This window comes from Strix aluco, chromosome 10, assembly GCF_031877795.1.
Source record: "Strix aluco isolate bStrAlu1 chromosome 10, bStrAlu1.hap1, whole genome shotgun sequence".
NCBI classification, from domain to species: domain Eukaryota; kingdom Metazoa; phylum Chordata; class Aves; order Strigiformes; family Strigidae; genus Strix; species Strix aluco.
The window spans coordinates 28,953,345-28,980,358 of NC_133940.1; the positions used below are offsets into that span (position 1 = coordinate 28,953,345).

The window sequence follows — 27,014 nt, forward strand, 5'->3', positions numbered from 1 at the left end:
GCTGCACTGCAACAGGCCACAGCTTCTGCTGGTAGAACATGGAGCTTTTGAAGGGAAATTCTTATCACAGTAAAGAGCAGGATGTTGGGGTTTTTTAATACTTCTTCTCTGCACATTTTTCGTTAAAACGGAAAAAAGCAGTAGAAGTGGCATCCTAGGTTTTCTGATCTAAAAGGCTCAGACTGTTTGGCAAAGAAACGAGGGCTGGCTGTCGCCCTCACTCAGGTCACAGGCTGACCTACTCGAAGGTGAAGGGGGTTGCCCTGGGACAGCCTGTTGCATCAGAGGGTGGTACAGACGTGTGCGGAGCCCCGTCAGCGAGGGGCAACACCAAGGAAACGGAACTGAGCATCGGCCAGTTGGTCTCTGCCCCGGGCTCCTGCCTGGCGTTAGGGGAGTTGGTGCACTCGGGCCTGTGCTTCTCCATTTCTGGATGCCCAGTTTTGGGCCCTCATGGTACAAACGAGAGAGATGCTGAGCACTCTGCTGAGCAATATCCTCACACATGAGTCAGGGGAACAGAATTCCTGCTTCACGGGCATCCTCAGGTTTGCTTTCCTTTGCTACCGAGTGCCTGACTGTGTAGGCATCATAAAGCTCCTTCTTCCACTGTGAAGTGAATGCAAATGTGGAATAAAAGAAAGAAAAAAGAAGGAAAAAAGAAACACACAATTATGAAGAATACTAAAAAAGACCACTAGTCAGAAAAGTCAAGAGAATGGTAAGAGAAGTGGGTGGGGACAGGGGAATGTGAAATGGAACTGGAAGGATCTTTACAGTCTTTGTCCATCCTTTCTCCTCCACCTAAGTCAGCAGTGAAATGGACTCGTGATGTTTCAGAAAGAGGATCCTAGATGACAAAGGGCAGAAGAAAGGGAAGTGTTCTTCACTCGCATTCTGGTCCCAGGAGTGTGGGGGTCTCTCACCAAGTACAGGGGAAGGAGGACGGACCTGCAGTCCTGGGAGAATGGGGGCAGTTGTGCGGACAGCGGTGTTTGCGATGGCTCTCAGCAGCTGCAACGGTGAGTAAACGCCTCAATGTATAAGAACAAAAATCGGCGTACTAAGAGAGTAGGGAAAATCTTTTGAATTATAGTATCTTATTTTTAAAAAGTTGTCAGGTTTGGAAAGTCTTTAGTTTCTTGTATGAAAAATAGAGCCCGAGAATTCACAAGAGTCTGCTTTGGTATCAGATACAAGAAGGTGCTTTCAAGAGTGGAGCAAGCGGGGTGGTATTGGGCAAAAGCTCAGCTCCCATATCCCAAAGCAAGAACAAAACAGGATTGTTTGGCACCCTTGGAGAGGACCCTGCTCCGGTGTGTTAGTTCCAGACGAGTCTTTGTGAAGCTGGAATATGCATTCATCTAGAATTTAATAATGCATCACGGTTGTTCTGCTAGCATGGGCCTGGGAAGCAGAGGACCTGTAATTGTGAGACTAGGTGCGGGCACTCAGGATTCCCCTTGGTCTCTCCTGATCTGCCGACTCTCGTGGTGCATTGGGAAGGGTGATACTGGAATCTTCACCTCGATTCATGTGCCCATGAGGCAGATATGCCACTCCCAGGGCTCATACAGCACTGGCACTGGCAGAGGAAGGTTTTGGGAAACAGGAGAAAGGTGCTTGAACAAGTTGTACACAGAAGCACAGAATTTCTCCTGACATTTAGAAAAATGGGTTGAAGTATGTTCCCCATTTTCTCATTTAAAAAAACAGCTTTGCAGGTATCTGGGATCTGCCTCTCAAGCACTTACTGTGCGTTAATGCAGTGGAACATAACCAGTGCCTTTCTGGGGAGGAGGGGAAAGGGGGAGCGGGATAAGAGGGTAGGGGTAGAGGTGAGCCAAGCCCAGTTAAATTCAAACAATGTGCTGCTTACAAAAGGCGCTTTCCAGAGGAGCTGTGGTCTCAGTGGGCAGCCAGCTGGAGAGACAGGGAGAATGAGCCGGGTGCCACAAAATCCACCCCCTCTTCTCCTGTGCCCACTTGAGTGCTTGGCAGGGTGCTCCTCTGGTTGAATCTGGTATGATCCAAGAAATCTAGGTCAGATCTGAAGTTCTCTAAGGCTAAAGCAGAAAGATGGGTTTTGCTCCACCATTCCTGTCCCAGGTCCAGTACTTCAGATCCCTAAATGCTCCTGCCTGCAGGACACCAGGAGAGCTGGTGCTGGCAGGTTAGGAAGGAAGATGCTCAACCATTTTAGAAAATGGGCCAGAATAGAAGAGCTCAATTTTTTTTCCGTTACCATGCATTATGGATAATACAAATCCCTCTGATCAGCCTTCTGATCTCTAACACAGCCCTTCAGGTTTTTGACTGGTCCAGCTCTATTTCCCTCCAGTTTGTCTGGAAGACTACATCCCCATTTAAGAAGTGTCACTAGGAGGAAATACTTCTTTTAAAAATGCTGTCTCAGAGGGTTTTATTTTGCTGAGTTTCTCCCATTCCTTCCAATCAGCTCTCCTTTGGAATCATCCCTGCTAATGTTGAAATTGGTCACAGAGAGGGTGCAGCTGCTCCGCAGGGAAGCAGTGGCTGCTAGCAGCTCTTTCATGGCACACAGCAATGCAGAACAATACAGGAGAGATGTTTAAACAGAATTGTGTCAGACAAATACACTGGATAGCAAACATAGTTGAACTTGAGTGCACCAAATGCCTTGAGGTTATTTCTGAGCAGTTTTCTAAATAGCTTCCACCCTTCTTAGCTTTTCTTGGTGGGAGTCTGTGAAAAGAGAAAGAAGATAAATGGAAAACCTTTTAAAACTGATGCATCAAGGAGCTGCATTTGACTGGGATGTGAGATTTGAAGAATGGAGCTGTGCTTGCCCTCTCAAAGTCATCCCGTAAAGGAAAACCAAAGCTCCGTGTCAGAAACAAGCTTCCACTGTGCTCAGCCCCAGCAGCCCCTCGCTGTCCTCGTGGAGACAGACCCACGGACACTTCCCCAGCCGGCACCTCCTGCTCCCTCTGGGACAGGCTGTTGCACACAGAAGTGCTTCTCCCCGCGCAGCAGTACCGCTGAGTCCTGTGAGCACCAGGGAAGTTGCATAAAAAAATAGTGATGCTAATAAATGTAAATATGTTGCATCCATTGTCAGCTGCAGTGAAGCTGCAAACTTTGTTCATCCTTCCTCCCATCTAGAACTTAGCAGCCACCACTGCAAGTGGTGTTGTCAGAGCATCCTGTGTCGGTGGGGGGAGGCTGTTGCTGTTTGACTCATCATGTGCAAGTGTGAGCAGAAAGCCGGGCAGCAGAAGCAGGGTGTAAAGGCTGGGGCTAGACAGCAGGAATAAGGCTTGCTCCTTAACGTCCTGTGAACACTGTGGCTGTGATGCTGCCACAGGAGCCTCTCTGTACCAAGAAGGAATCGAGAACTGGCAAGTGTCCAGAGAGAAACAATAAAAATAGCCATGAGGCCGACACAACCATTCACTTCCCTGTGCTCAGTGAGGTGGGGACAGGCCCTGGTTTGGCTGGTCGCAGTCTACAGCACATCTAAGACGGGGCCGCGTGCTGGCTGCCACCGCCTGGTGATTCCTGTCTTGTCTCTGGTTCTCATCTCTTCCCTGCAACTGTTGTTCCCTGCAGGATCCCTCCTGGATCTGTCTGGTGTCCACCAGGTCAAGGGCACGTGGATGGGATCCACCACTTTACCCTGCATCTACGTGCCCTCAGAAGGTTTCACAGAGCAAACGCTCAGGTGGAGCGTGGAGCGAGATGACAGCACCGCAACCGTCTTTCGGAGGGACGATTCTGGTGACCACGTCTTGTTGTCTCGGTTCCGGGACCGGGTCAGCGTCCCGAAGCACAGCCCAGGGAATGCCTCCCTCCTAATTGAGAACCTTGAAATCCCCGACAGTGGACACTACACCTGTCAAGTCGTCTGGAGGTCTAAAAATAACAGCTTGATAACAAAGGAGGTGACCACTACGGTTAAAATTGTCAAAGGTAAACCAGCAGTAAAGCCCTGATCTCGTGCAGCCAGTCTAACCCACAGAGCATGGAGGAGGAGCAGCTGGTGGGAACAGTCTGTCACACCACACCTGCCACCTGCGCCCAGGCTGGGCCTTGAGGCGTCCTCCTCCCCTGCTGAGTTATCCTTCGCCCCCCCAGTGCAGGTGCAGGGGTGGGCTGGGGAAGGGGGATCACTCCATGTACACCCCAGTCTGGATCTACCAGTGGCCCACTTGGACCCGCAGTGCTTGAGGTCACATCCAGGTCTGGTTTTGGTTTTGTGCAGGTGGGCAGCACCCTTGTGGTTCTTGTAGCAAGGGCGACAGCACGGGGGTGTTGCACCACCCACATCTGCCTTTCGTCCTTCCTGAGCATCCTCGGTGTGTGCTAGAGGGACCCATCTTTCTGCCAGGGGGGCACCCACTCGAAACAGTCAGACTGTGTGATACGGCAGTAGTGATGGCGGCATAGATGGTGTAAACCCAGCTTTAGGCACGGGTGAACTGAGCTGACCCTGCGCAGAGCAGTGCTATGGGAGCGGGGCCCCTCTTCCTCCTGGGAAAGCCCTGAGAACTGGAGCAAGCACGACCGTGGGGGCGGGGGGGACCTTCCCCACCACAGCCAGAGCCAGCATGACCTGGGCCCGTCTGCTTTGTCTCCCAGTGGCAGCCACCAAGCCCGTGGTCAGGGCCAGCGAGCCGGGGCTGACCTTCCCGGCCGGAGCCAGCACCAGCCTGACCTGTGTGGCCAGCGGGTCCCCCCCCATCAGCTACCGCTGGTTCCGGGGTGCCCCGGGGGGGAAAGCCCTGCTGCTGAGCAGCCAGGCCGAGCTGGCCTGGGACAGCCTGCAGCCCTCCGACACTGGGGAGTACTACTGCGAGGCGGAGAACAGGGTCGGGGCCGGGGCCGTGCAGCGGAGCGACGCCGTCGAGCTGACGGTCAGAGGTGAGTGCCCAGCCCGGAGCGACTCGTCGCCGCTGCACGGGGCTGGGGCAGGGAGTTTCCTCTCTCATGGACACCTGATGCGGAATATGAATGGTGTCTTGATTGCCACCCAGAGAGGGGACCACGGGGGCTGGCACCCCACTGCTTCAAGCGCGCCTGATGGCGGCAGGGTTCAGGGAATGTCCCCGGTGTCCCTCCGGGGCTGTGCGGGGCAGGAACCTGACCCCCGCCCTCGGCACATCCTGCTCTTACCTGGCTCGCAGCGCAGCCGGGGAGCGGGGGAATGGGCCTGACGGACGCTCTGTCTCTCCCGCAGGGTCCCCCGTGACGCAGCGGCCCAGCCCGGGGTCCGGCCGGCGCAGCAGCCCCCCGGCCACCCCCCCCGGCCGTGCGGCCCCGCCAGCGCCCACAGGTAAGTGACCGGGGCCGCGGAACCCTGGTGTGCTGTGGGCGACGGGGAAGGCCAGTGGGACGAATCCACCTGAGGGTCCTTTTGGGCTGCCGAGCCTCTTCATGGGCAGGATGGAAACGGTTCGCCCTGTCCCCCGGGTGCTGGGGCTTGGCTGGGGGGTAGCTGGGTCGGAGGCCCCCGGGACAGCAGCAGAGCCAGTGCTGAGGGACCCGGCCTGGGAAACCGGGGGGTGTCAGCGGGAGGGAACCCCGGGCAAGGAACCTGGCGTGGGTGAAACCCCCAGAGCAGCCAGGGAGTCACTGCAGAAGAGATGGAAGTCCTGCGGAAACGTGGATGCGGGGGGGTGGGGGGAATGGCTGCAAGCCCCCGCGGTTTTTAAGCGCTTCATAAGCGCGTTGGAAGGCGCAGCACCACGGCTCGGCTAACGGCGGGGGGGGGGCGCACCCAGACACAGACACACACACACACACACACCCCCGCCCCGGACCGCCCCCCGCCGCTGTCACAGCGCTCCCACTTCCGCCCGCAGGTCCCCCGCGGGACGCACCCGCTCCGCTCCTCCCCGCGCTGGCGGCCGCGCTGGGGGGGGCCGCGCTCGGGGCGCTCCTGGCCGCGGTGCTGTGCCGGCGGCGGAACCGGGCGGGTGAGCGGCGGAACCGGGCGGGTGAGCGGCGGGGACGGGGCGGGAGGGGACGGGAGCGGCGAGAAACCCGGCCCGCGGGCGGCAGAGGGCAGCCCCGGGCCGCGGGGACAGGGCGGGACGGCTCCATCCCCCTCCCCGACATCCCCGACATCTCCCTCCCCGACATGCCCGACATCCCCACCCCCCCCATCCCCATCAGCCCCCTCATCAGCCCCGGCCCCCGCTCCATGCCCCGGCCGGTCCCTTCCAGGGAGAGGCAGGGTGGGAGGGTTATTCCTGAAGGTGGGAATCCCTGGAAGCAGCTGGTTTTTTTTTTCCCGTGGCACATAAAACATGTTGATCCACATCTTCGATTCTTCTTGTTTGTTTTTTTTTCCAGAACCTGTCTATGAAGTTGCTTTGTGAGTATAATTGTTCATCTGGGATGTCAAGAAGACTCTGAGGGCACATACTGATCGATGCCTGTATCCGAAAAGCCTCTTTGCTCAGCGAAAAAGCAAAGAGTTCTTTGACTTGCAGGGGGAGGTTCTGAATACCTTGACAGTCCGTTTAGCAGCATGAGGACATGAAAGTTTCAGTGCAGGAGGTAGCAAGAGTCTGTCCTTTACCATGTTAGACTGAGACAGACACCCTGGGTCCCTCGCTCTGCCCTGCAGATGCCATGGGAAAACCCTTCTCTGTTTTGAATTCCTGCCATTATTTCACAAAGCAAAGGACAGGAGCTCTCAGCTCTTCCCTCACGATAAGTTCCTCCTGTGCATGCCCTTCTCTTTAAGAAACATGTCCTGGTGCTTATCCAAGTATTACTTTGTGCAATTCCTATTTGCTCACAATCATATGAACGTATCTTCCACCCCGTCCTAATCTCAGCCTTTAATCCCTTCATACTACTCTTCAGAGACATCCCTCAGCCATCTGCAGCCTGACACGTTGCCATTTGCCCCAGTTACTACTGGTAGTTACTTTCTAAAGGCTAGACTATCTGCTGGTAACTCTTGAGTATAATATGGGCATGCCAGGAGATCTTAACTGTTTACTGCTTCTTTTTGTGTGTGTAATTCTTTTAATCTTACTTTCTAGTGCCTTTCAGAGTCTCCCAGGCCCTCACTAGATTAATAGAAATTTTGCTGTTCCACAGATTATGTGGTGGATCTTGTCTCTGACCAAGATGTAAATCAAATGCTTGTGATCGAGCTGTCCTTCTCAATAATGTCTCTATTCCTTCCAGCCATAGCACTGCAGATGTCACGAGAGTGGAGACTGATGTGGAAGTCCCTGTTAAGTGCCTACTCAAGGAGACAAATTCTAAGACTAAAGCATCCAATGACACTTTCACCATGAGAGACAATGGCCACGACAGCATATGCACCAAGAAAAATCCTGAGTATGAGAACCTTGTCACAGCAATGGAATCAGAATATGAAATAGAAAGAATTTAGTAGAGTACCAGCTTTTCCACACCAGCAGCCACGCAGGGCTGCAGATACTGAATAGTAAACTTTACCAAAGGAAACTTCTTCCTGTCTGCCTTCTGCTCTGATAAATATACCAGTCTCACTGTTTTCTTTAACCCAGGGGAACCGCACAACCTTCGCGGGCTTTGGCAAATGAGGCCCTGCCCATCGGCACAGAAACCCTCAGCCAGGTGGTTCCCTACCTTCTTTTATAGAGTGAATAATTTCTGAGCAGCCTGCAGGACCGAGGTGAGGAAGAGAGGATCTGAAGGAGCAGAAACATGAATGTCTTTGCCCTGCAAATCAAGGTGCAGCTGGGTGCAAAGCTGCTAGCCAGTAACACCAGCAAGGTGTTCCCCGTTAGGACATCCCGACTGCCAGAAACCAAGGGTTGTGCTGGAAATGGATGTCCTCTGGCTTCTACAGCTCAACAAATAGTGGTTGTACATCCTGCTTCTCCTCGAGTCTTTTTTGTTAGAGCATGCTAAAGGGACCACAGGGGGGGGTTGATGTCCCAGGAATGTAATTTTTGCTACCAGACTGGAGCTCGTTGCTTAGAGGAAGAGGGAATGGCCCTGTAGCTGACGAGCCTCCTAACTGCCACCCTCTGGTTTTTCTCCTGGAAAAGCAGAATTGGTATTGATGGAAATGCTAGCGGTTTTTTTTTTTACAGTGTGGGGGCAAAGGCATTATAAAACAGAGGGAAATTTGAGGCATTTGGACTAACAGTCGAGCAAGGGACCTCCCTGGATACAAGAGACTGACGCTGAGGGACATGTGACTGTGGGACACAATCAATCTGTCTGGTTACAGCAGAGATGTAAATGCTGACCTGTGTTACAGGGATACTGGGAGTGCTCATGTTTGTAAAATGCCTTGAAATGCGCTTGATTAGCGCAACGTATTTTCTTTCCCTCAAAGGATTTTGTTGCATAAGAATTCTGACTTCCTTGGTATTTCACCATCCAGCACCGTCATTTTTCTGTTGCTTGCAAATTTGTGCTTTTTCTCGGTCTTCTGATTTAATTCTATGGAACAGGCAGGGATACAGTCCAGGCCACGGTTGGACTTGGAAGTGTGACTTGGGTTTCCCTTTGAAAGAGGAGAGGACAGGAGGGGGCATCAAGTCAACCCTCACCAGGCTCCTGGCATGACCCCACCTCACTGCACGCCCCAGGGGTCCGGGTCATGGTGCTGCCTCCACAAACTGCAGCTGCCGGCTACCGCAGGGAGAGCCCAGCGAGCCACGGTGCCCCAGACACGAGAGCCCAGCGAGCCACGGTGCCCCAGACACGAGAGCCCAGCGAGCCATGGTGCTCCAGACACGACAACATCAGACTGAGGCCTGGGAGAGCTCTCATCTCCCTGAGCTGGCACATTTAGGTCTGCAACTGCTGCTTAAACCCACCCCAGGGCATCCCTGGATCTCTGGCAAAAATAAAACAGAAGAACTGTTCCTTTTATAAAAGCAGCAAGGCTGCGTGCTTAGCTGTTCCTGCCTCCAGCTGAAGTGCGTTTCCTGCAATAGGCTCTGTTACTCAGCAGCCTGCTTTGCTTCCTCATTGTTAATCATTTGCATCTTACGTGTGCTGGGGTGCTGCTGGGGCACTACTTGGGTGCTGCTGGGGCGCTCTGCCCTCCCCGTCTGTCAGAGACCTCCCGGCAGCATCCCTCTGTCCTACAGGCTTGGCAGGCGGGGGGGCACCTGGCTTTAGCAAAGCAATTTGTAGGAAGAGTTACTGGCTTTTATTAAATCAGCCAGTGCAGCTGGGGGAGCATGGGGAAGCAGATGAGCTCTGGCTCACACAAGCCCCCCTCCTTGGCCCTGACTTAGCCCAGCACAGCTTTTCTCTGCTGCCATGGACCTGCCCTTCCCAGGTCAGCAGCCTAACAGCAGGTTCACGCAGCTTTTTATGGCCTGAGCGCTGGGAAGAAGAGCCTCGTGTTTACCTTTAGTGCTCCGAATTACAATGACATTTCTTCTTCAGGACAGTTGGTGATTATCAGGCAAGATCAGCGAGGAAGCCCCCCGCCTGCATGATGATGAGTTCACGGACACGGCAAAGGCCGTGCAGGGCCGGTCGTGCTGCGGTGTCAAGCTGCTGTGCGCCCGGGGCAGGCAGGCAGCAGCGGGCAGGGTCTGCCTGTCCTGGCAGGGGCCATGGCAGTGCCAGGCCCCGCTTCAAGCGCTGGTCTTGGCTCTCAGACCTGGCAGGCAGGTGTGGGGACCGTTAGAACCCTGCGTGAGGGTCTCTGGTGCTTCGCAGCCAGGGGAGGTAACTCACCCCCAGGGCAGCATGTTGGCTGCAGTTCCCGAGCAGGCCCGTGGAAGCTGCCCTTGGAGACCACGCTGGTGTCCGCGGTCTCAGAGGGGGTGCAGAACAAAAGAAATGAGGAGAATGGGGAGCTGCGGCCACGCTCACGCAGGGCAGATGCAGGTGGTGCAAGGTCCGTGCTCTGTGGGAAGGGAACTGAAAACTTCTCAGCTTCCCCATCCTCCCCTCAGCAGATCCGGGCCCAAAACACAGGACATGGCACTTTCCTTTACCCCACAAGTGCCATCCTCGTTAGTTTTCAATTAGCCTAGTGTTTTATGCAAGATTTGCAGCCATTATAAGCTCCCAGCTCCAAGTTCCCTCATTGACTATGTAACACCATGATTTTTCCAACCTTTGATTCCTCCCAGCACTGACCAGCTCTGAGGAGGTCCAGGCAACTTCCTCAGAAGACCTGAGGCCTGGGAGCAGCTGCCGAGGAAGGAAGCAGCAGGAGTTAAGATGGGAGCAGCAGCTGCCCCAGCTAGAGCAGATGCTGTGTACCTGGGGTTGGCGCTGCCTCTAGCTCGGGCAGCAAAACTGCTCTGGTCATGAGCAGCAGAACAGTGGAAACACAAAAAGCCTCTCTCCAGTGCCAAGGTTGTTGTTTCTCCCTATGCAGCAAGTGTGTGACTATTTTATTATTTATATTTTTGGTACATTTGGTAGTAAAACGTGTTGGAAACAGAGCATTTCTCTTCTGACAGCCATGGAGGGCTTTGCTGTGTTGTATCACCATCAGACAAGAGAACTTCTCCTTTCTCCACGCTGGTCACTCACCCGGTGATGTGACTCATCTGCTGAGCCCCAGCTCTGCTCCAACAAAGAAGGGAAACCTCAGCTTCCGCTCCAAAACTACACTGCCTCCAAAAAATGCACTATTTCTAGTGGCCAGCACAATGTCATGAGACTTGCAGCTCCCCATGCTCCAGAGCAACCGAAGTGCATGTTCAAGATGGGGGACCTCTTGGCTTTGACACTTGCTGGGTTTGCCCTGGCCTCCAGACCCCTCCTGAGCCTGCCCTCCTCCACAGGGAGGAGGGAGAGGAAGTCTCAGAGAAACTTGTCCCACTGTAATTTGGTATTTTGTTCTTATAAGAGAGGAAGGGGTTAACTTTCTTCCTCTTCCTCCCAGCCATCTAGAAGGAACTGGGGAGTGGGGGGGGGTGTTACTTAAAAAGCAGAGGGGCAAGATCTACTAAAAGTAAAAACTGGAAATGGATGGGAAAACAGTGATGAAAAGCATAAATGAACACTTGGCTAGCTGTGGTGTGGAAGGATTTAGGTCTGTTGAAACCTTGAGGTTGGTGATGGCAGAAAGGGTTGGTGTCGACACAGCTGCCTGCTACATTAAGGATCCACTGAGGACAAAACAAACCCTAAAATAATAGACTTTGTTCTCTTTCGAAGCTGACCTCAGTGATAAAGATCAGGGTGATGTCTGTGAGTCATGAGTAGGTGCTGGAGAGAGACCACGGGAGTGTGAGTCATAACGAGCAGGACCCTGTTTGTCCAGAAGTGCACCACAAGCCCTACCTCTTCAAAAAGCAGAACACAAACCATTTGCTTAGGCAATGACATACATTTATTGGTCCCAGCTTTGTACAGACTCCAACTTCTTCAAAATATTTAGCAAGAAATGGTTGCAACAAAAAGCCCAAAAGCTTAGTATTAAAGTTTATCAATACTCTCAAATGTTGCAAAATTTGCTGGTGGTACTGTCCTAAAACAAGTCAGTAGCATCGTGGGGTTTTTTTTCTTAGTTTCTGAGTTTCCAGTATTAAATGCTTTCAGAGAGTTTGATTTGTCAAACTGGGCTGGGCACTCCCTCTCTGTCATCCCACATACCCCCCCACCCCAAGATATTTCAAGCTGCAGATCTGATATGCCCCAAGTCAGTTATTAAAAATGCTTACCAATCATTGGATCTTCAGGTGAGATGATTTAGAGGGAATTACTTTAACTAAATAGCAGAAATGCAAGAAAAGGAATAGGCAACCTTGCTGCAAGTGCTGACAAGGAATAGCCAGCTGAAAACAAAGAGTCTTCTCCAAACAACAAGGCTTCAAGGAGAAGCATGGACTCCATGGCCTAATTTAAAAACAGAGTGAGCAAACAGGCATTTTTCACTGGCTAATTAGCAGCCTCATTAGTTTGTACTCGAACTTCAAATAAAAATATTCCTACATGTCCAAAGAAAAGATTCTGTATTATGGATAACGCTGTCCTTACCCATGATGTTGTGATTACAGCTGCCAGAACCCTTGTTAACTGAGCACAATTATTAATTAACAGGTGTCTAGTTAATGCTGTGGAAGAGAATGGCACTGTCTTTGGCCGCAAAGGGTACAGAGCCAGGGTCCAGTCTCTGCCTTCCCAGCGCAGACGGACGGTACCAGCTCTGCCATGAGCAGGGGCAGCCCAGTGCTGGGGCCGGGGGGCCGCAGGATCCCTCAGGCCTCGGTGACCATGGGACAGGTTGTTCAATACCTCGTGGGGTTTCGGAGAGGAGCAGAACACGGGGAGGAAGGAGCCTGTCCCTCGGCGTGCCGCTGCGTCGCTTGGCAGGTGCCTCACTTGGGGTATTTGACAAACTGACACTCTGCAGACTGAGTGTCCAACTCAGCTTGTCAAATACACGCAGTGCCGCACTGCAGCTCCCGGGGCTGCGGGGTCCTCGCTGGGCTGCCAGCCTGCGCGAACGAAGAGGGAGAAGAAGGGCTGAAGCAGCTGTTAACATCAGAGGCTTTCTCCAGTTAGCAAAAAATGTCATTATCCTTCCTATATTTCCCCCTCTAATGCTTTTCTTCGGGTGAGAGAACACGCAAGCAGCCTCTGCCTTCTGCTGAGGAAAATACCCACCATATTAATTCAAAGGCCGAAGCTCTGTGGAGCTGAAAATGATGCTGAGAGCTCCGGACTAACCTTCTACCTTAGCTACACAGCTACATTGGTAGCTTGAAATATTGACAAAACGTCCATGCAAACACTCAGCCACCCCATTTGGGTAGAACATCACGAACAGCAATGTCTCTCTGGACACACAAAGTCTAGACAAAGACCCAGAGAACATATTGCAGGGGAGCAATTTTGCATTGGACAGAGATAAAGGTATGATAATTTAACAGACTTTTCACAGCTTTCATTTTTAACCTCCTAAATTTAAACGAGTTGTTCAGGCTTCTCACATTTAATTCCTTCTATCTGGATCCCTGTGGTAATTTTGCATTTAAGTGGCCATGTATGCCCAAGTGTCCTTGTATCATAAGGTACTTCAGCTAAATGCTTGATTCTAGATATGTGAATATTTCAGTTGTAACCAGTCTGACAAAGGACAGGGGATGGGGCCTCTGGATTTAACACAGGGTGCTGGCTCCACGCACACCAAAGACAAAATGTCTATCGGCAGGAAGAGGCTCAGGGTTTTATCTCTTGCTGTACCACCAGTAGCTAAAATCAATTTTTTTTACCTAGCCCTAAGAGCTGAAGCGGTACCTCTTCAAGTCTCTCTGAAAAAGAGGTACAACTCTGGCCCTGGGCATACATGTAGGGGTTCGTCGTGGACTCCGTTGGAGGCAAGGTCGGCCACCAGCACTGGCTCAAAGTGCAGTGCCATATGTGTTCACTTTTGCAAAAAAAAAAAAGAAGCCATAGCAGCCTCTTGTCCCCGCAGACTTCAGTGCCCACCTCTGCCTGCCAGCAGCAAGCTCCACTGTTAGGGCAGAATCACTGTAAGGATCGTGATGCTGAATGAAAACCAAACTCCATACAGGGAAACAACGAACTTCTTCAGGAATTAAGTGAAACTTTCTCTTCCCTTGTTAAACTGCCCCTTTCTGCTTCATTTCCAGCAGACAGAAAAAGCCTCTCCTGCAAGAAACGGAGCTTTCCACCCCTGTATGCTGACATAATCCAGCCTTTAAGGGAGAACATATCCCCCCACCCCCCACCCCCACCCCCCCCCCCGCTATTCTTTTGCACAAAGACCAAAAGATGCTGTTGGTTCCCCTATTTTTTAACAGGAGTGTGCATTAAATGCAGAATGCACTTAAAGAAAACATACACAAAAGAAGATATTGCCAAGTATTACTGTGCTCTGTGTTCTCCTTGGATGTTGACCGTTCAGAATTTCAGTCTAAAACCAGATTTGAAATTCTGATACCATCCAACTCTTCTGGAAAAATTCATCATGGCTCCTAAACCCCATCCATTCTGCATCACACTATTTTAATGTCATCCATATTCTCTGCGGCCAGGCCCAGACATAGCTGAGTTTTAAGCATGGCACTATTAGCTTCCTTCCCAGTCCCCTGATTTTAATTTCACATGACCAGCAGCACCAGTTTGTGAGAAAGCAGCTGCGTCATTTTTAGTATCAAAATTAAAAACTAAAATCGGTATGTTAATTATATTTTGGAAGGTAGACCATTAAAGACACAAAAGTAGAATTCAGCTGCAGTACATTAACAGCATCATACAGTGGGAAATCTATTAACCCCTTTCTATCTCTAACTTCTGGGACCCTATTTTATACAGATGATCATAGGGTATGATCTAATACTACACACATAGAACTATACCTGGAAAGGGCAAGTTTTTTTCATGTGAAAGCACAAAATAAAAAATGGTAATGTCAAATACGTATTCTTTATACGTGCTCTGAAACCAGCAGAGAGTGAAATAAGATTTAACAGCAAGGGAACAACTACAGCCTTAAAGATAAAATCGGTTTCTAGACAGGGTTACTACAAAGGCTTTGCAGCTCTGACATTCCCCCTGCACTCCACACTAGGCCTTTGGTGAGATGTAGATAGGGAACCAACAGTCCTTTGTTCTGGCTCCTAATTCAGAATGAATTTCAACCACGGTAGATAAAAGAAGTATGTTGCAACGGATAAGAGAAGCATGTGCATTTCCTGAGCATTAGAAAACAGTGTTAATAAGCCAATTTAAGATCAGCCTAGCAAAAGACATGCTGGTTTAAGCACAATCAGAACTGATTTCTGTTACCCCTCTCAAGCCCCTGCAGCACTGCAGTGACTCTGCAGCACGCAGCAGCCCGGCCGCAGAGGGGTGCCAAGCTGCCCTCAGGGACCTGCACCTTCCCAGCACTCTGTCACCCTTGTGCAAATATTTTAACGTAGCCAAGGCTCTGGGTTAGCATTTCTTCATCCAAAATGCTCTGATCTGTGGGTTTTGGCAACAGACCAGTCACAAGGACACCTGGGTCCTTGTCTCGAATCTGTCTGTCAGCGTGGTTGGTCAAATCACTCTCCTTCCACATCAAACTCTGATGTACCAGGAAAAGTAAAAGTTATTTTAACCAGCTCTGAACGGTTTGCACAGATGTTGATGTTGATAAAGCAGGGATCCAGACTATCTGCCTGAAAACGATTTTCAGTGAGAGCTCAACACCACACACTAATGACAGCACAGGAGTAAAATAAAAATGAACGTGTCATGCCCAAAAGGACTCTCAGCCATATCAAAGAGTGACGGGGAGGCCACACGAAGAAAGACTGAGTGGGGTCTTCAGTAGGTATCTGTGACCAGGCTTCCTGCAACTTCATTTCTAACATTGGAAGATCTGGCCTTGAGGGGAAAAAAAAAAAAAAAAAAACAAGAAGAAGAAACTGCTTCTGCAATTGCATCTTAAAATAATCCCCCACTGTGGCTTTCTGAGGGGAAAAACAGCCACTTAAAATGTTGCTGTGAGGCACAGATAAGAGGAGGGTCACAGTGGAGATAATTCTATCAGCAGATGGGAATGGAGCTTGCTACCCCACCCCATAATGATAGTATCTGATCTGAATGGATTTGTTATTGTCAGAGATTCTGCTTTCAAGCTGAAGTGGGTATTTCCAAGTAAAAGCTCAGTGTTATAAAACAGACTGAGCAATCAACTGCATAATCTGAGGGGAAAACAGAAAGAGTTCTCCCTCCTGCATTCTTCAGTCAGTCCCTTATCGAAGTCACAAAAAGTCCCCCTCCAAGCTGCATGTCATCTCTCAGGTATTTTTACAGGGCTGTCAGACTGCTCTGCAACTTGCGATGAAAGTAAATGAAAAGTAAAATAATGGGATAGACTTGACCCTATAACCTAATAACAGTGTGTCTACGTGGTTTTCACCTGCTGAGCAGCAGCGCCCCGACGCAGGCCGCAGCCGTTTCAAGGCATGCACTTATTATACAGGATTGGAACTGGAATCAAGGTCATTTCTGTTTTCCACTTAGTGGAATTCACAGCCTGGACTGAAAGCAAGAATCTCCACAGATCTGTGGGCAACAGGGTCTGCGGAGCCCCTGGCCGTCAGTAGCCTTGGGGCTGCCTCTCCAGGGAGCTGGAAGCCCTCGGTACAACCATGCCGAACTGTGATGAGGCTTTGCTCCACTGGATGCCCTCCTGCCCCACGCAGGGCCTTCCTGCGCGCCCAGCCCTGCAGCCGACACTGCTGGGGGCTCTGCCTGACAAACGGGGGAATATTTGGCTCTGTAAGGTCGATCTCAACTACTAGGCAGGCTCCACAGGGCAAGCTGGGCCATATACCCAAGCACAGCACATCTGCTGACTTGGATGAGACAGTTAACAATACCGAAACAGAGCGCGAGGCCAAACGCTGCAGCCAGTTAATTAATAACTCCTGCTCCTTCGCTGGCAGGTGCCAAAGCAGCCCCATGGCTGCCTGCTCCGCTGAGGGGAGCAACTCCAGGCTAAGGATGCTAGTGCTGCCTACGAGGCCACGCTCCGCTTCCCAAGAGGGCTGGTGTGGGCAAAGAGGGAGCCTTCCCAGCAGCACACAAAGCACGAGCTGCGCAGCAGCAGTGCAGGGCAGCAGCTTTTGTGACACCCTTGTCCCTGTCCTCATTAAAACCAGGAGGTGTCAGGCAGGAGGTGATGCCCTCTCCCTCCGGCTCTAGAGCAACTGGGAGGTCCCTTGCCACCTCACCCCAGGCTTCCAGCTGCCTTTGGGCTGCAGTTTACCAGGTGGTGCGATGAGCAGCTGCCCCATCCTAAGGAAAGCTCCTGGAAACTGTGATCCGGCAAGTACAGCGGTTGTCCCAGCTTTGGAGAGGTTCTAGGCGAGAAAAACCCTGAAGGGCTGCAGTGAGGACTGTCCCCAAGCAACCACGGGAAGCATAAACCCAGCCACATGTTCCCACCGCCACCATCCGTGCTACCCCATCACTCCAACAACCCCGCAGCCCTGTGTGAGCTGAATCTTCTCCTTGCTTTTGTCATAAGACTAAAAGAAACCCCTCCTCGCTCAGCCCAAGCCGACATCCCCTCTGCCTAGCCTTCCTTCATGATAAACTACTCCACCTTGTCCTACGAGTCCCAATTACCTCTTCAAATTGACTCTAAAAACAAAAAGCATAATTCAGCACTCTGCTTCACAGAGAAATATGCCCCGTTTCTAACAAGAAACCACACGGTTTCATACCTCACACCTTGACACCCCCTGCTGTGCCCTCCCACCGCCGGCACCTTGGCGTGGTCCCCCGGCACCGCCGACCGTGGCCCCACTCCCAGCAGCAGCCCAACACTGGGAAACACCGACGCCGTGCCAGTGCCCTCCCTTCCCGCAGTCTCCAGAGGTACATGGGGCCACCCCGCTCCTGGGGGCTTGGCCCCGAATCCCGGGAAGATTTTCCCAGAGCACCCAGGAGCAAACCAAACCCTCCTGGCAGGCAAAGCCTGCCCCACGGAAGAGTCTGGGGATGGCCAAGCCTCCCAGGAGTGCCTCCGGGAGCGGGTACCCCCACCGCGGTGGCAGACGCGGTGCTGAGGCCGGGGACGTTCAAAGGGCAGCTCCAGACTCCAGGCCCAGGCTGGCTGTGCGGGGCAGCAGGGCTAAAGGTGCTGGCTGTGATCGCGGCGGCCCCGTGGCGGGGGCACAGAGCCCATCACACGCACAAGGTGCCATTCCGACAGCTCCACTTTAGCCTCGCTCCACCTTAGCGAGGAGGTTGTGGTTTTCAGCGATGCTGGGAACCAGAAATGCTGCAGCTGGTGCCTCATGGCTCACCCAAAAGGGAAGGGCCCGATAAACCCCCGGCTGCATGCCCTCCCGCAGGCCCCGCACTCACCCCAGCGCAGCGGTCCCCACCCCAGTGCCAGACTCTGCCCCCACGGCTGCTCGCACCCCCAGCGCTGAGGGGAGGGAAGAGGGGTGCATGGTGAACCTTCCTCCACTGTTCTGAAGCCATCGGGACAGAGAGAAAAGTTGCTGAAGAGCGCGCCTGCACCCGGCCAGGACACCGTCTCTTCCTGATAAACCCTCCTCCATCCCACAACTTCCCCGGCTCTTTTGTGCGCTGTCTCATCTATGACTAATTGAGATCAAAATCTCTCTCCTGCCAGCAACTCATCTGCAGCATGTGTGTGAGAGCAAGCTGGGGGGAGCACACACACGTGCCTCCCGGTACCAAGCAGGGCTCCGCATGCATCGCTATCACTGTTAATTGGAATTCATCCTCATAAACGAGTCCCAGTCTGGAGGGCAACGCTCCCTGGCTGGGACCCGCGGCGCTCACATCCCCCAGCCTACCCTTACCAAAGGACACCCAGCCCCACACCACCACTGCTCCCCAGAAGGGAGATACCAGAACACTCTTCTGGCTCAGGCAGATGGACTCCCAGCGCCAAGGGAGTCCAAACCTGAGCTGGCTTCAGTCCCCCTGAAGCTCGAGGTGTAACGTGGGGTAGGAGGACAGCTTTCTGCATCGCCAGGAATGTGGACACCCGCGGGTTTCAGTGTCCCAACCCCTGTGGCCCTCGGGGACCTCCTGGAGGAGAAAGGGGAGGTCACCCCCGAAGGACCGATCGTCCCCGTCCGCAGCCGTCCTGTCTGGCAGGGAGCTGGCACCTACCGTGCTGGGCCAGCCTGGCCCCAGGCAGCAGAGCCGGCGGCGTGGGGCTGGTGGCCATGCAGGAGGAGCCCAGTGGGGGCACAGCCCGGGCACACAGCTCGTTTTTGAAGGGGCCGCTCCTCCTTCGAGCGGAAGCTGCGAATGGGGAAGATAAGGCTGAGGTTAGATAACAGGAAATGTCTGGATGTGAGTGACAACACGTCCAGGTTGTGAAAGCAGCTCTCCCCATCCTGCCACCGGCATACAGGGCTCATGAGCAGGGCCAGCGGCAGCTGGGGGAGGGCGAGCCCCTCGCGCCTTCGCCCCGTGCAGCCATGTTGCCCCAGCAGGTCGCTGGGGAGGTCGCACCGGTGCCCCATGTCTGCCCAGCCCACAGCCGTCAGGCCCCGCGCCCCAGCTGCGGGGGACCGGAAGAGCCGCGGGTCGGGCCGTGGCAGAGGGACGTGGAGGCAGAGGCTGCCAGGAAGGCCATGGGTCAGGAGACAGGGCCATGTCCCTGCTCTGCCCAGAGGGATCTCTGACCCCTCGGGCTGCATGAGGAGCGGGGCGGCAGGGCTCTGGGGGCAGGGGAGCGCTGCCTCTCCAGGCATTGCTGGCAGGTTTGCTCCGAAAGGCTCCTGTCAGGGCTCATCTCCCTTTTGAAGGCAGGGGTGTGGGCTGCAATGCCTCTGTTCCCTGTTCCCTCATTCCCCAGCGCTCGCAGGGCAGACAGGCTTCGCTTCCCCAAGGAACTGGCGCCCGTCCTCCACCCCTGCTGCTGTCGGGGCCTCCGCACACCCGCCGGTGTCAGCCCAGCTCCCTGGCTCCGGAGCAGCTCGACGTCCACTGCGCCCGCGCAGGAGAGTGAACACCAGCGTTTCGTTTGGAGTTATAACCAAAGCAAGTCCCACTCTTTCTCACCCCCTATCTTCCCCTGGCCTGCCTGCGATACGAGGTGCTCTAAGGTACACACCACACCCCGCCATCTCTCCATGCTATTTCCATCTAACCCAACCAGTCAACGCAGCTCTGGAAGCACCAACGAGGCCAACGAGCTGTCTGTGCCCAAGCAGCACCACAACTAGCAATGCAAAAGCCAAATTGATTCAAGCAAACCCACGACTTTTAGAGAGACATTCCTAGTCTCTCTAGGCCTGTTTTGTAAAGCCAGGACTCATTAAAAATATGTCGCTCTGTGTCTGTGTTATCCCAAGCACATTTGCCATCAGCTAGCCGTGCCAGAGTGATGGAGACTTTGGGATCCTTCTCACAGGATCAGTTTTCACGCCCCCAGCACTTGGCTGCTACCCTTCCTTTCCCATTTCTGCCTTTCAGTTCTTCCTTTCCTTGCCTCCCCACTGCTGTCCGGCTCTGCAGCCAAACCACACAGAGATACTCTAGTGCTTGAGGCCAGGGCCTGCATGAATCCAGCAGCTTTCAGTTACTTTATCAGCACGCTTGGGCTGCAGCCACGTATTTTATTATGTTCCTGCAGCTCTGTCCAAACCCCTGATCTGGAAAACACCTACTCATGCCTCCAAGTAACTATGTGCACTGAGCTCCCCGGGAGTGCTCCTGAGCCTGCACACTAGCCAGGCCAACCTGCCTGCTAAAAGTAAAACCTGGTGCTTCTGCCCAGAGATAGTTAGATAATGAGGAATACAGTTACTGTCCAGTTCCTCTTTCATCTGCCTGTGTTTTAAAATATATAATAAAAGAGGAATGGAAAGGTCTGGGTGGTTTGGTTTTGTTTTTACTTTGGTTTTAGTTGGGGAAAAGAAGTAGGTTTGTTCATGTAGTCTGTGCAGTTTTTTTCTGGGCTTGCTTTTTTACTCTCTTCTACTTGCACCCAAAAGGCTTTGAAATGGGTGAACTTCCAGGTCAAGGTCTATGGAAAGAAAAAAGGGCAGATGCTTTAATTCCATTCCTTGTGGGGATGCAGCACAAAGAAGGTGCTGAAAAACAAAATGTTTGGTCACTGTCATTGGAACATAAGTCAGTGCTGAATTTAAAAAAAACCATGAGTGACTAAGAACACCCAAAGCAAATACCACTACATTTTGTAATTTCTAAAAGCCCAGACCTAAATTCAGATCCAAAATCCTCAGTCCACACGCAGTTCTAGCTGAGATCTTCCCACTTATGTTCTCAAACAGCAGCAGTTAACTATGCATCTCCCTTCATTTTCTGCTACGCAAACAGAATATTTGAACTAATTATTCCTTTTTGCTAGTTTCTACACCAAGTTTGGAACATGATTGATAAAATACCACAGCTTATTTCTGATCTTGCTCACATGTCCTTTACATCTATGGGACTCCCTGCACTTGACTGGGACTGGTGCCAATGTACAACAGTGTGGATCAGAATTGATTCAGGCCCCCAGGCAAAGAAACAAACTCAGGACTACTTATATGTATGCAAAATGTATAGACGATTCAAACGCTTTCATTGGGAGAACAAGAGCAGTGCTGACATATCCCTCCACAAATTAAGTTGCCCTGAACAAACTGCAACACTCAGAGCCAGACTGACTTCATCTTCATGGCAAACATCCCCATCCTGCTCTGAAGTTAACTGTCAAAACGCTCTGCATTTGTTACTCAGGAGGTCAGAGCAGTTAATCAAAATGATCTTTTCCAGCCACTGTGTCTCAAAAATTAATTGTGAAAAGCATCAAACTTGGATGCCCAAACATAGGCTATTAAATCTGTAGACAGGCTGGTAGGTAAAAACAGCCCCCTGGCAAAGGATGTGGATCCCTGGCCTCCAAGCTGCAGAATCCTGCAGATCAGGTCCTTTGGATCTCAGGAGTTTAGGAGAGTCTTTACAAGTTTGGTGCTTTTGTCCTGCTCATTTTTGTGGCATCTGGCCACACCTGGTAGCAAGCCTTGTGAATCTGGGCTCCGAGCCACGTGGAAGAAGGTTCTTTGGATATTTCATGCTCCCATTGGGTGGTCACACAAATTATTATTGACTTTACATATTCAGGGCAAGAAACAGACTAATTAACCCCCACAAAACAGCAATGAAACTGAATCAGTGTGAAAAGAAGCAAGAGCCTTGCACACAACAAAAAGGCCTAAGGGCACGTCTGCCACCCTCCCCGTAGAGGCTGAGGTTCTTCACGGTCAACCTGTATGGAATCCCTTGCCTGCATACCATGGCTCTACCCAAACCAGCCAGCTTAAAGCTTATTTATGCACACCAGCAGGAGCTTCAGGCAACAGAGACTTTCCAGCCAAGGTGCCACCACAAACCTGAGCCTCATTAACTGGGACAGCGGGAGATGAAGCGTCTCCCTCAGCCAGGACACATCTGCTTTGCACCGCACCGAACTGCTGCCCAGTCCTGTGGGCTGATGGGCGAGGTGGATGTTTCACAGCCACGCTGCTTTCCTCTGTAGTTTGCAGATGTCACCACACCACTCCACTCTGTGCAATAGCCTTGAAATTGCACTCAGCATTTCCTAATCAAGCCGGTTTTTTCAGCACATTTGCAGCATGCAGCTCTGCGGCTTGCTCTGGGAGGAGGAAGAAAAGAGGTAGAGAAGCTGGGGGTTACAGACCACCAGCAAATACTGTCCCAGAGGTTTCTGCACACTGTTCCCCAAACCACAGAATTTTCTTGGAAACAACTTTTAAAAAGTGGCTAAAATGAGTCCATTTGATTAGCATGCAGCAAGTTCTCTCACATTGCAGTTTGAAGTTCTTGTACTTTTTACCTGCCACAGAGTAAGGCACAAAGGATCCTCAGGTTGTACTGGTCACAGACAAACTGGGGCTCATTCTGCACTGGTGCTGCTCTGCACAGATCAATCCATACGGGCTTAGCCAAGGCCAGCTGAGCGCAGTTTGGTCCATCGGTCAGCTTACCTTCACGGATGCCAGGAGATTTTTCCTTGGGACAGTTCATTGCACAAATCTCTTAAAAGCCAACACATCCGTCTTGATGAAGGAACTAAAGCTGTGTTACCACGTCAGGCCTGATCCCAGCCATCAGTGACTGTCTTTCATTTCACTTTGCTCAGACGACCCAGTTCTGCCACCCAGCAGCACCCAGAGTTGAGGCCACCATTTTGAAGCCACCATATGAAGAGATGTAAATACAAACTATTCATACATCAAACTCAAAAATGCCAAACCACTCTCCCTCAGATTCTTCACCTCCCAGGTGAAGAATACTATTTACTCCTGCATTGGCTAACTGTTTTAAGTATAATTTTCAAATTATTTCCCTCCATCCTTGGGTCTTGGAGAGCTTCCAGATTAAATCTCACAGCTACTTGCTATCAGACTTTCTCCTGAGCTGTCTCTGTGAACAGCAGTCGCTGACTGGCCCTGCAGCACGGTGTCAGTGCCCTGGGCTCTAAAGAAGCCAGCAGTGAGTCTTCCAGCAGTCAGCTCTAAACACCCTTGGCAATTTGTCCAGAGGTTGCTGAACTCTAACACTTCTCAGCATTATAGGTGGTGTTTGGGCAAAATTGAGGGGTCCAGTGTGAGCCTAGCATGAATGCACTCAGGAGAAAACCAGTACAAAGAGGGTCTTTCACACGAGTGACCACCGCGGAGTGAGGGGAGGAGGAAAGAGGAGAGCAGGAGCAGTTCTGAGCCCCACATCTGGAAGCACTTGTGGTGCTGGGTTCTCCAGGGAGCAAGATGGGGTGGGTGTTGTCACAGCTCCTTCCCTCCAGAATATGGTTGATGAAGCCACAGCTTAGCTCCAGGCACTACAAAAACCTACAACGATGCGGGAAAAATGACAACTATTCCTTGAAGAATGAGCTGTGCGTGATGGAGGAACTCACCAGGGAGATCCTCCCGCAACCCTGCAGCTGGGCTCTGGGAGGAATCTCTTCAGCCAGCAAGCTGGGTCGGACACTCTGCACCTCCCCATCACTCTGCCTGCCCGCCAGCTCCCGCAGCAAGGTGCATGCTCGCCTGAACCCCGCCTCGCTGCCTAACCCGGCCTCCAGCCACCTGAACACCTTGGGTCCATTTACTTTCTTTGCCTCGTTCAGAAAAGAGAAACCTAATCAACACACCACACGGACCTTCTAGTTCTGCTGTAAGTGCTACACCCCCCAGCCTTCCTGCCCCTGTCTCAGGCAGGCGCACAGTGGTGAGAGTCAGAGGCTGGACTCCAGCAAACAGACGATGCTTCTGTTCGTGGTTGATTATGCATTTGTCACTTTTATTTTAGACCTCTGGTGAAGAAAAAAAGAGAGCAAGAGAAAAAGACACAAACCAGAAGGTTCAAAGCTGTTTTTCAGATGGACAGTGACAGATAAGAAAACCCCACTAACCGTCACAGCCATTGAATGACCCAAAAGACATCCTGTACAGCACACACGATTAATAATAATAGTATACAATGAATAACACAAGTCATTCTAAAGAAGCAGAAAAATAGCACCAGCCAGAGGTCAAGTGTGTTCAGGTAGCTTGGGTTCATTCTTATTCTATCTTAATTAGTACATCTAGATTTTTATATATGAGTGGAGGAAAAACCAGACTTCGTTTTGTTTTCCCCAAGTCTGCCATCCCTGTTCAGCTGAGACCAGTTCTCTGTTCACAGGTGCCACGTAAGAATCACAACCTTGCCCAGAGGTTTTACCTCAGAATAAGCTCATATTGCAGCCACCTATCTCCTTCATTCCAGCACATCATTGAAAAATAAAGCCATATTTTTCCATATTTACTGCCTCAAAGGACTATCTTTTTCTCTTGCAGTAATCTTGTTATGTGGCTAGGCAAAGAGTAAAGTCTCACTCTGGGTGTGAGAGATTGATAGACTCTATCACTTAAAGAAATCAGGAGCTATGGAGCTGCACTTTAGTCACTGCTGATGTCAATACAGTCACTCCATACACATTATACCTGAGAACATAATCCAGCCCTGGACCACTAGAAAGACAGCCATGCATTCACATCTCTTTTTTTTGTTTGTTTCTTTAACATCAGAAATTTTTGACAGACATTTAAGTTGTCAAAGACAGGATTGTGCTGATTCTTTTCCATAGACAATGAAGGCAGAGAGTGACTGTGCTTCTGATGCTAATCATTTTCTTTTACTGAACATGCTAAATTACTTTTCTCTGCAAATTACTCTCAGAAACCACGTATTAGCCAAGCTTCTCTGCTGCCAGTTTCTGGAGATCTTATCACATGAACATCCTGGGTACAAAGCCCTGCTGATTACTACCTGGCATAGCAAGAAAAGGCCTATGTTAAACTCACACGCTCCTGCTCTGCAGCTACAGTCTCTGAACTACACCAGGCTCTCCCCTGCACGGGAATGCGTCAGGAAAAGCAGCTTTGCCAAGCGGCCTTCCGCGGTAGTGGGCTCGGACCGCTCACGGGGCCACTGCTGACAAAAGCACTTGCCAAGGTCAGGGAAGAAAAACACATCGGGTCTTTCACACTCAGAGATACCCCTTCTGAAAGGCTCCCGTGTCACAGATAACTGGAAACCAGGGCTGCACTACAGAGATACCAGCTGCCCTGCTCTTCCATTCTTCCCTTGGCATCTGCTGCTGGCGAGCCCCAAGCGATAGGGAGCTGGGCTGGCTGGCCCCTTGTCGGACCCTGGGCAGATGTTCTGCTCTTCGGTTAAGCCTCAGAAACAACTGCAGAAACAACATGGGACCAGGAATACCTACAATACCAACATGGTGTGTTTATCGGCCCCGCGCTCCCGCAGGCAGCCACCGCAGCATCGCCAAGATGTTGGCGTTTGCCCTTCTCGGACCCTTCGCTTTGGGCTTCCGGGAGGAGGCAGATGTGGAGCTTATCGCTCGCCCCACTTCTAGCACGCAGAGGGCATTTCAACACTGCAGCCCCTGCTTGCAGAGTCATTGTCATAGGGAAGTGTGTGACCACGAGGCTCCAGCTCGCAGCCAGTGCTGTGTTGCTCAACAGTGACAGTTGGGTTTACATCAGCCATCACCCTCTGTGGCAATGAAGTGCTTCCCCAAGGCCAGAGCAGCTCTTCAGCTGCAGAAACCATTGTAACAGAACAAAAGGGGCTTTTGCTGCACAACATACAGCTGTCTCTAGACCAGGAGTTATCACGCTGCTGGGCCTCCTGTAACCACTGCATCAAACCCCTCCTGTTCGCACACAGACCCTCTTTGTAGCCCAAAACCCACCTCTCGGAGCAGGATCACCCGCTTCATCAGCCCCTCACAGTGGGACAAGAAAAGCCCAAAACTGTGGGGGTTGGTACAACTGCCAACAGGTTTTGTAAAGTGGGAGCCCTGTTCTTCATAAGCATTGCCCTGACTGCCTGCAATGTTTTTCACCCTTCCCAAGTGAAAAACTGTAACTTTGAAAGAAGATCGCAGTCCTCATAACCTGGGCAGCCCTTTCTCTTATTCAGAGACTCTCAAGATTGAGTGTTCATTAATCCGCGTGCCTCCGCGCTACAACTGAACCGGGACAGGCCCACCAAACCGTCCAGAATATCTCCAACACTTCAGCACGTCCTCCCTCGTGATGGAGCTCTTGAGGCATTCCAGGGCATTTTCCACTCCAGTGAAATTCCATCAGCACACCTCTTCCCACGGCAACGCTTCACGTGACACTGCCTAGAGCAGGGACGCAGGCTGAAATGTCAGCATGGGGTAACTGGGGATTCCTCCCCCTTTCCCAGAGCAGCTGAGTTGCTTCCTTACTCACTCAGGTATGAAGCAGAGACTTCTTTAGGCAAGAGTGCAGAAAAAAGAAAGGGAAGAGGTTTTACTGAACCTGACAGCTTCATCTTAACCCAGGATGTGAATGACAATTCTCTGAAAACCTTCAGCCTGAAGAGTTCAAATACATAAACCAACATCTTTCAAAGCAGCTTCTGGGACGCCCTCGAGCAAGGACAGAGCTGCTCCAGCGGTGTCGCACGGGGGAAGCCCTGGCGCGGGGCTCAGCAGGGCCCAGGGACGGGCCCGCGAGCTGTAAGATCTGTTCTGCTGTGTATCAGTTGTGTGTGTTCTATGAAGGTTTTACCTAAGGATTTGCTGCTGCTTAGTAGATGCAAAGCCAAATCTAGGGTGACTGATGCAAGGGAGGGGAGAGAAACGTGGCAGGGAACGTGCAGTGCACGCACAGGCACTGCTCTGCGCGCCCGGTACCCGCTGCTCCGGGCTCGGCCCCCCCAGGCCCGCGCTGCCGTGGTGCTCCCCGCGCTCCCGGGAACCGGCTCCTCGCAGCCCGGCCCCAGCCGGGCCCGCGCTCGCTGAGCCGCGCTTTAGCCGGGCCTAGAGCCGGGGGGAGGCGGCCAGACCCGACCGGAGCCCCCGCCGCCGCCGGGGGGGCCGGGTCCAGGCGAGCGCGGACCCCGAGAGCCGGAGGAAGAGTTTGAAACGCGCAGTCCCCCCCGAGCGTGTGGGGGGGCCGGGTCACACCAGGGGGGGGCCGGAACCTGCGGGGGGAGGCGGCGGACGG

General features: G+C 52.1%; 1 protein-coding gene across 4 annotated transcripts; it reads left to right on the plus strand.

Moving 5' to 3' along the window:
• The first annotated feature begins 899 nt into the window (after positions 1-899).
• Positions 900-8,367, plus strand: LOC141927772 (V-set and immunoglobulin domain-containing protein 4-like). Of its 4 annotated transcripts, none has more exons than XM_074835036.1 (7): positions 900-1,022; positions 3,592-3,951; positions 4,621-4,902; positions 5,219-5,314; positions 5,844-5,978; positions 6,337-6,358; positions 7,186-8,367. In XM_074835036.1, exons 1-7 carry the CDS (start codon positions 968-970, stop codon positions 7,394-7,396), a joined length of 1,161 nt encoding a protein of 386 aa, XP_074691137.1. In that variant the 5' UTR covers positions 900-967; the 3' UTR covers positions 7,397-8,367. The 4 variants fall into 4 exon arrangements, with proteins under 4 accessions (XP_074691137.1, XP_074691138.1, XP_074691140.1 ...); XM_074835037.1 differs by having other exon boundaries at positions 5,844-5,957; XM_074835039.1 differs by lacking the exon at positions 6,337-6,358 and having other exon boundaries at positions 5,844-5,957.
• Positions 8,368-27,014: the final 18,647 nt, after the last annotated feature.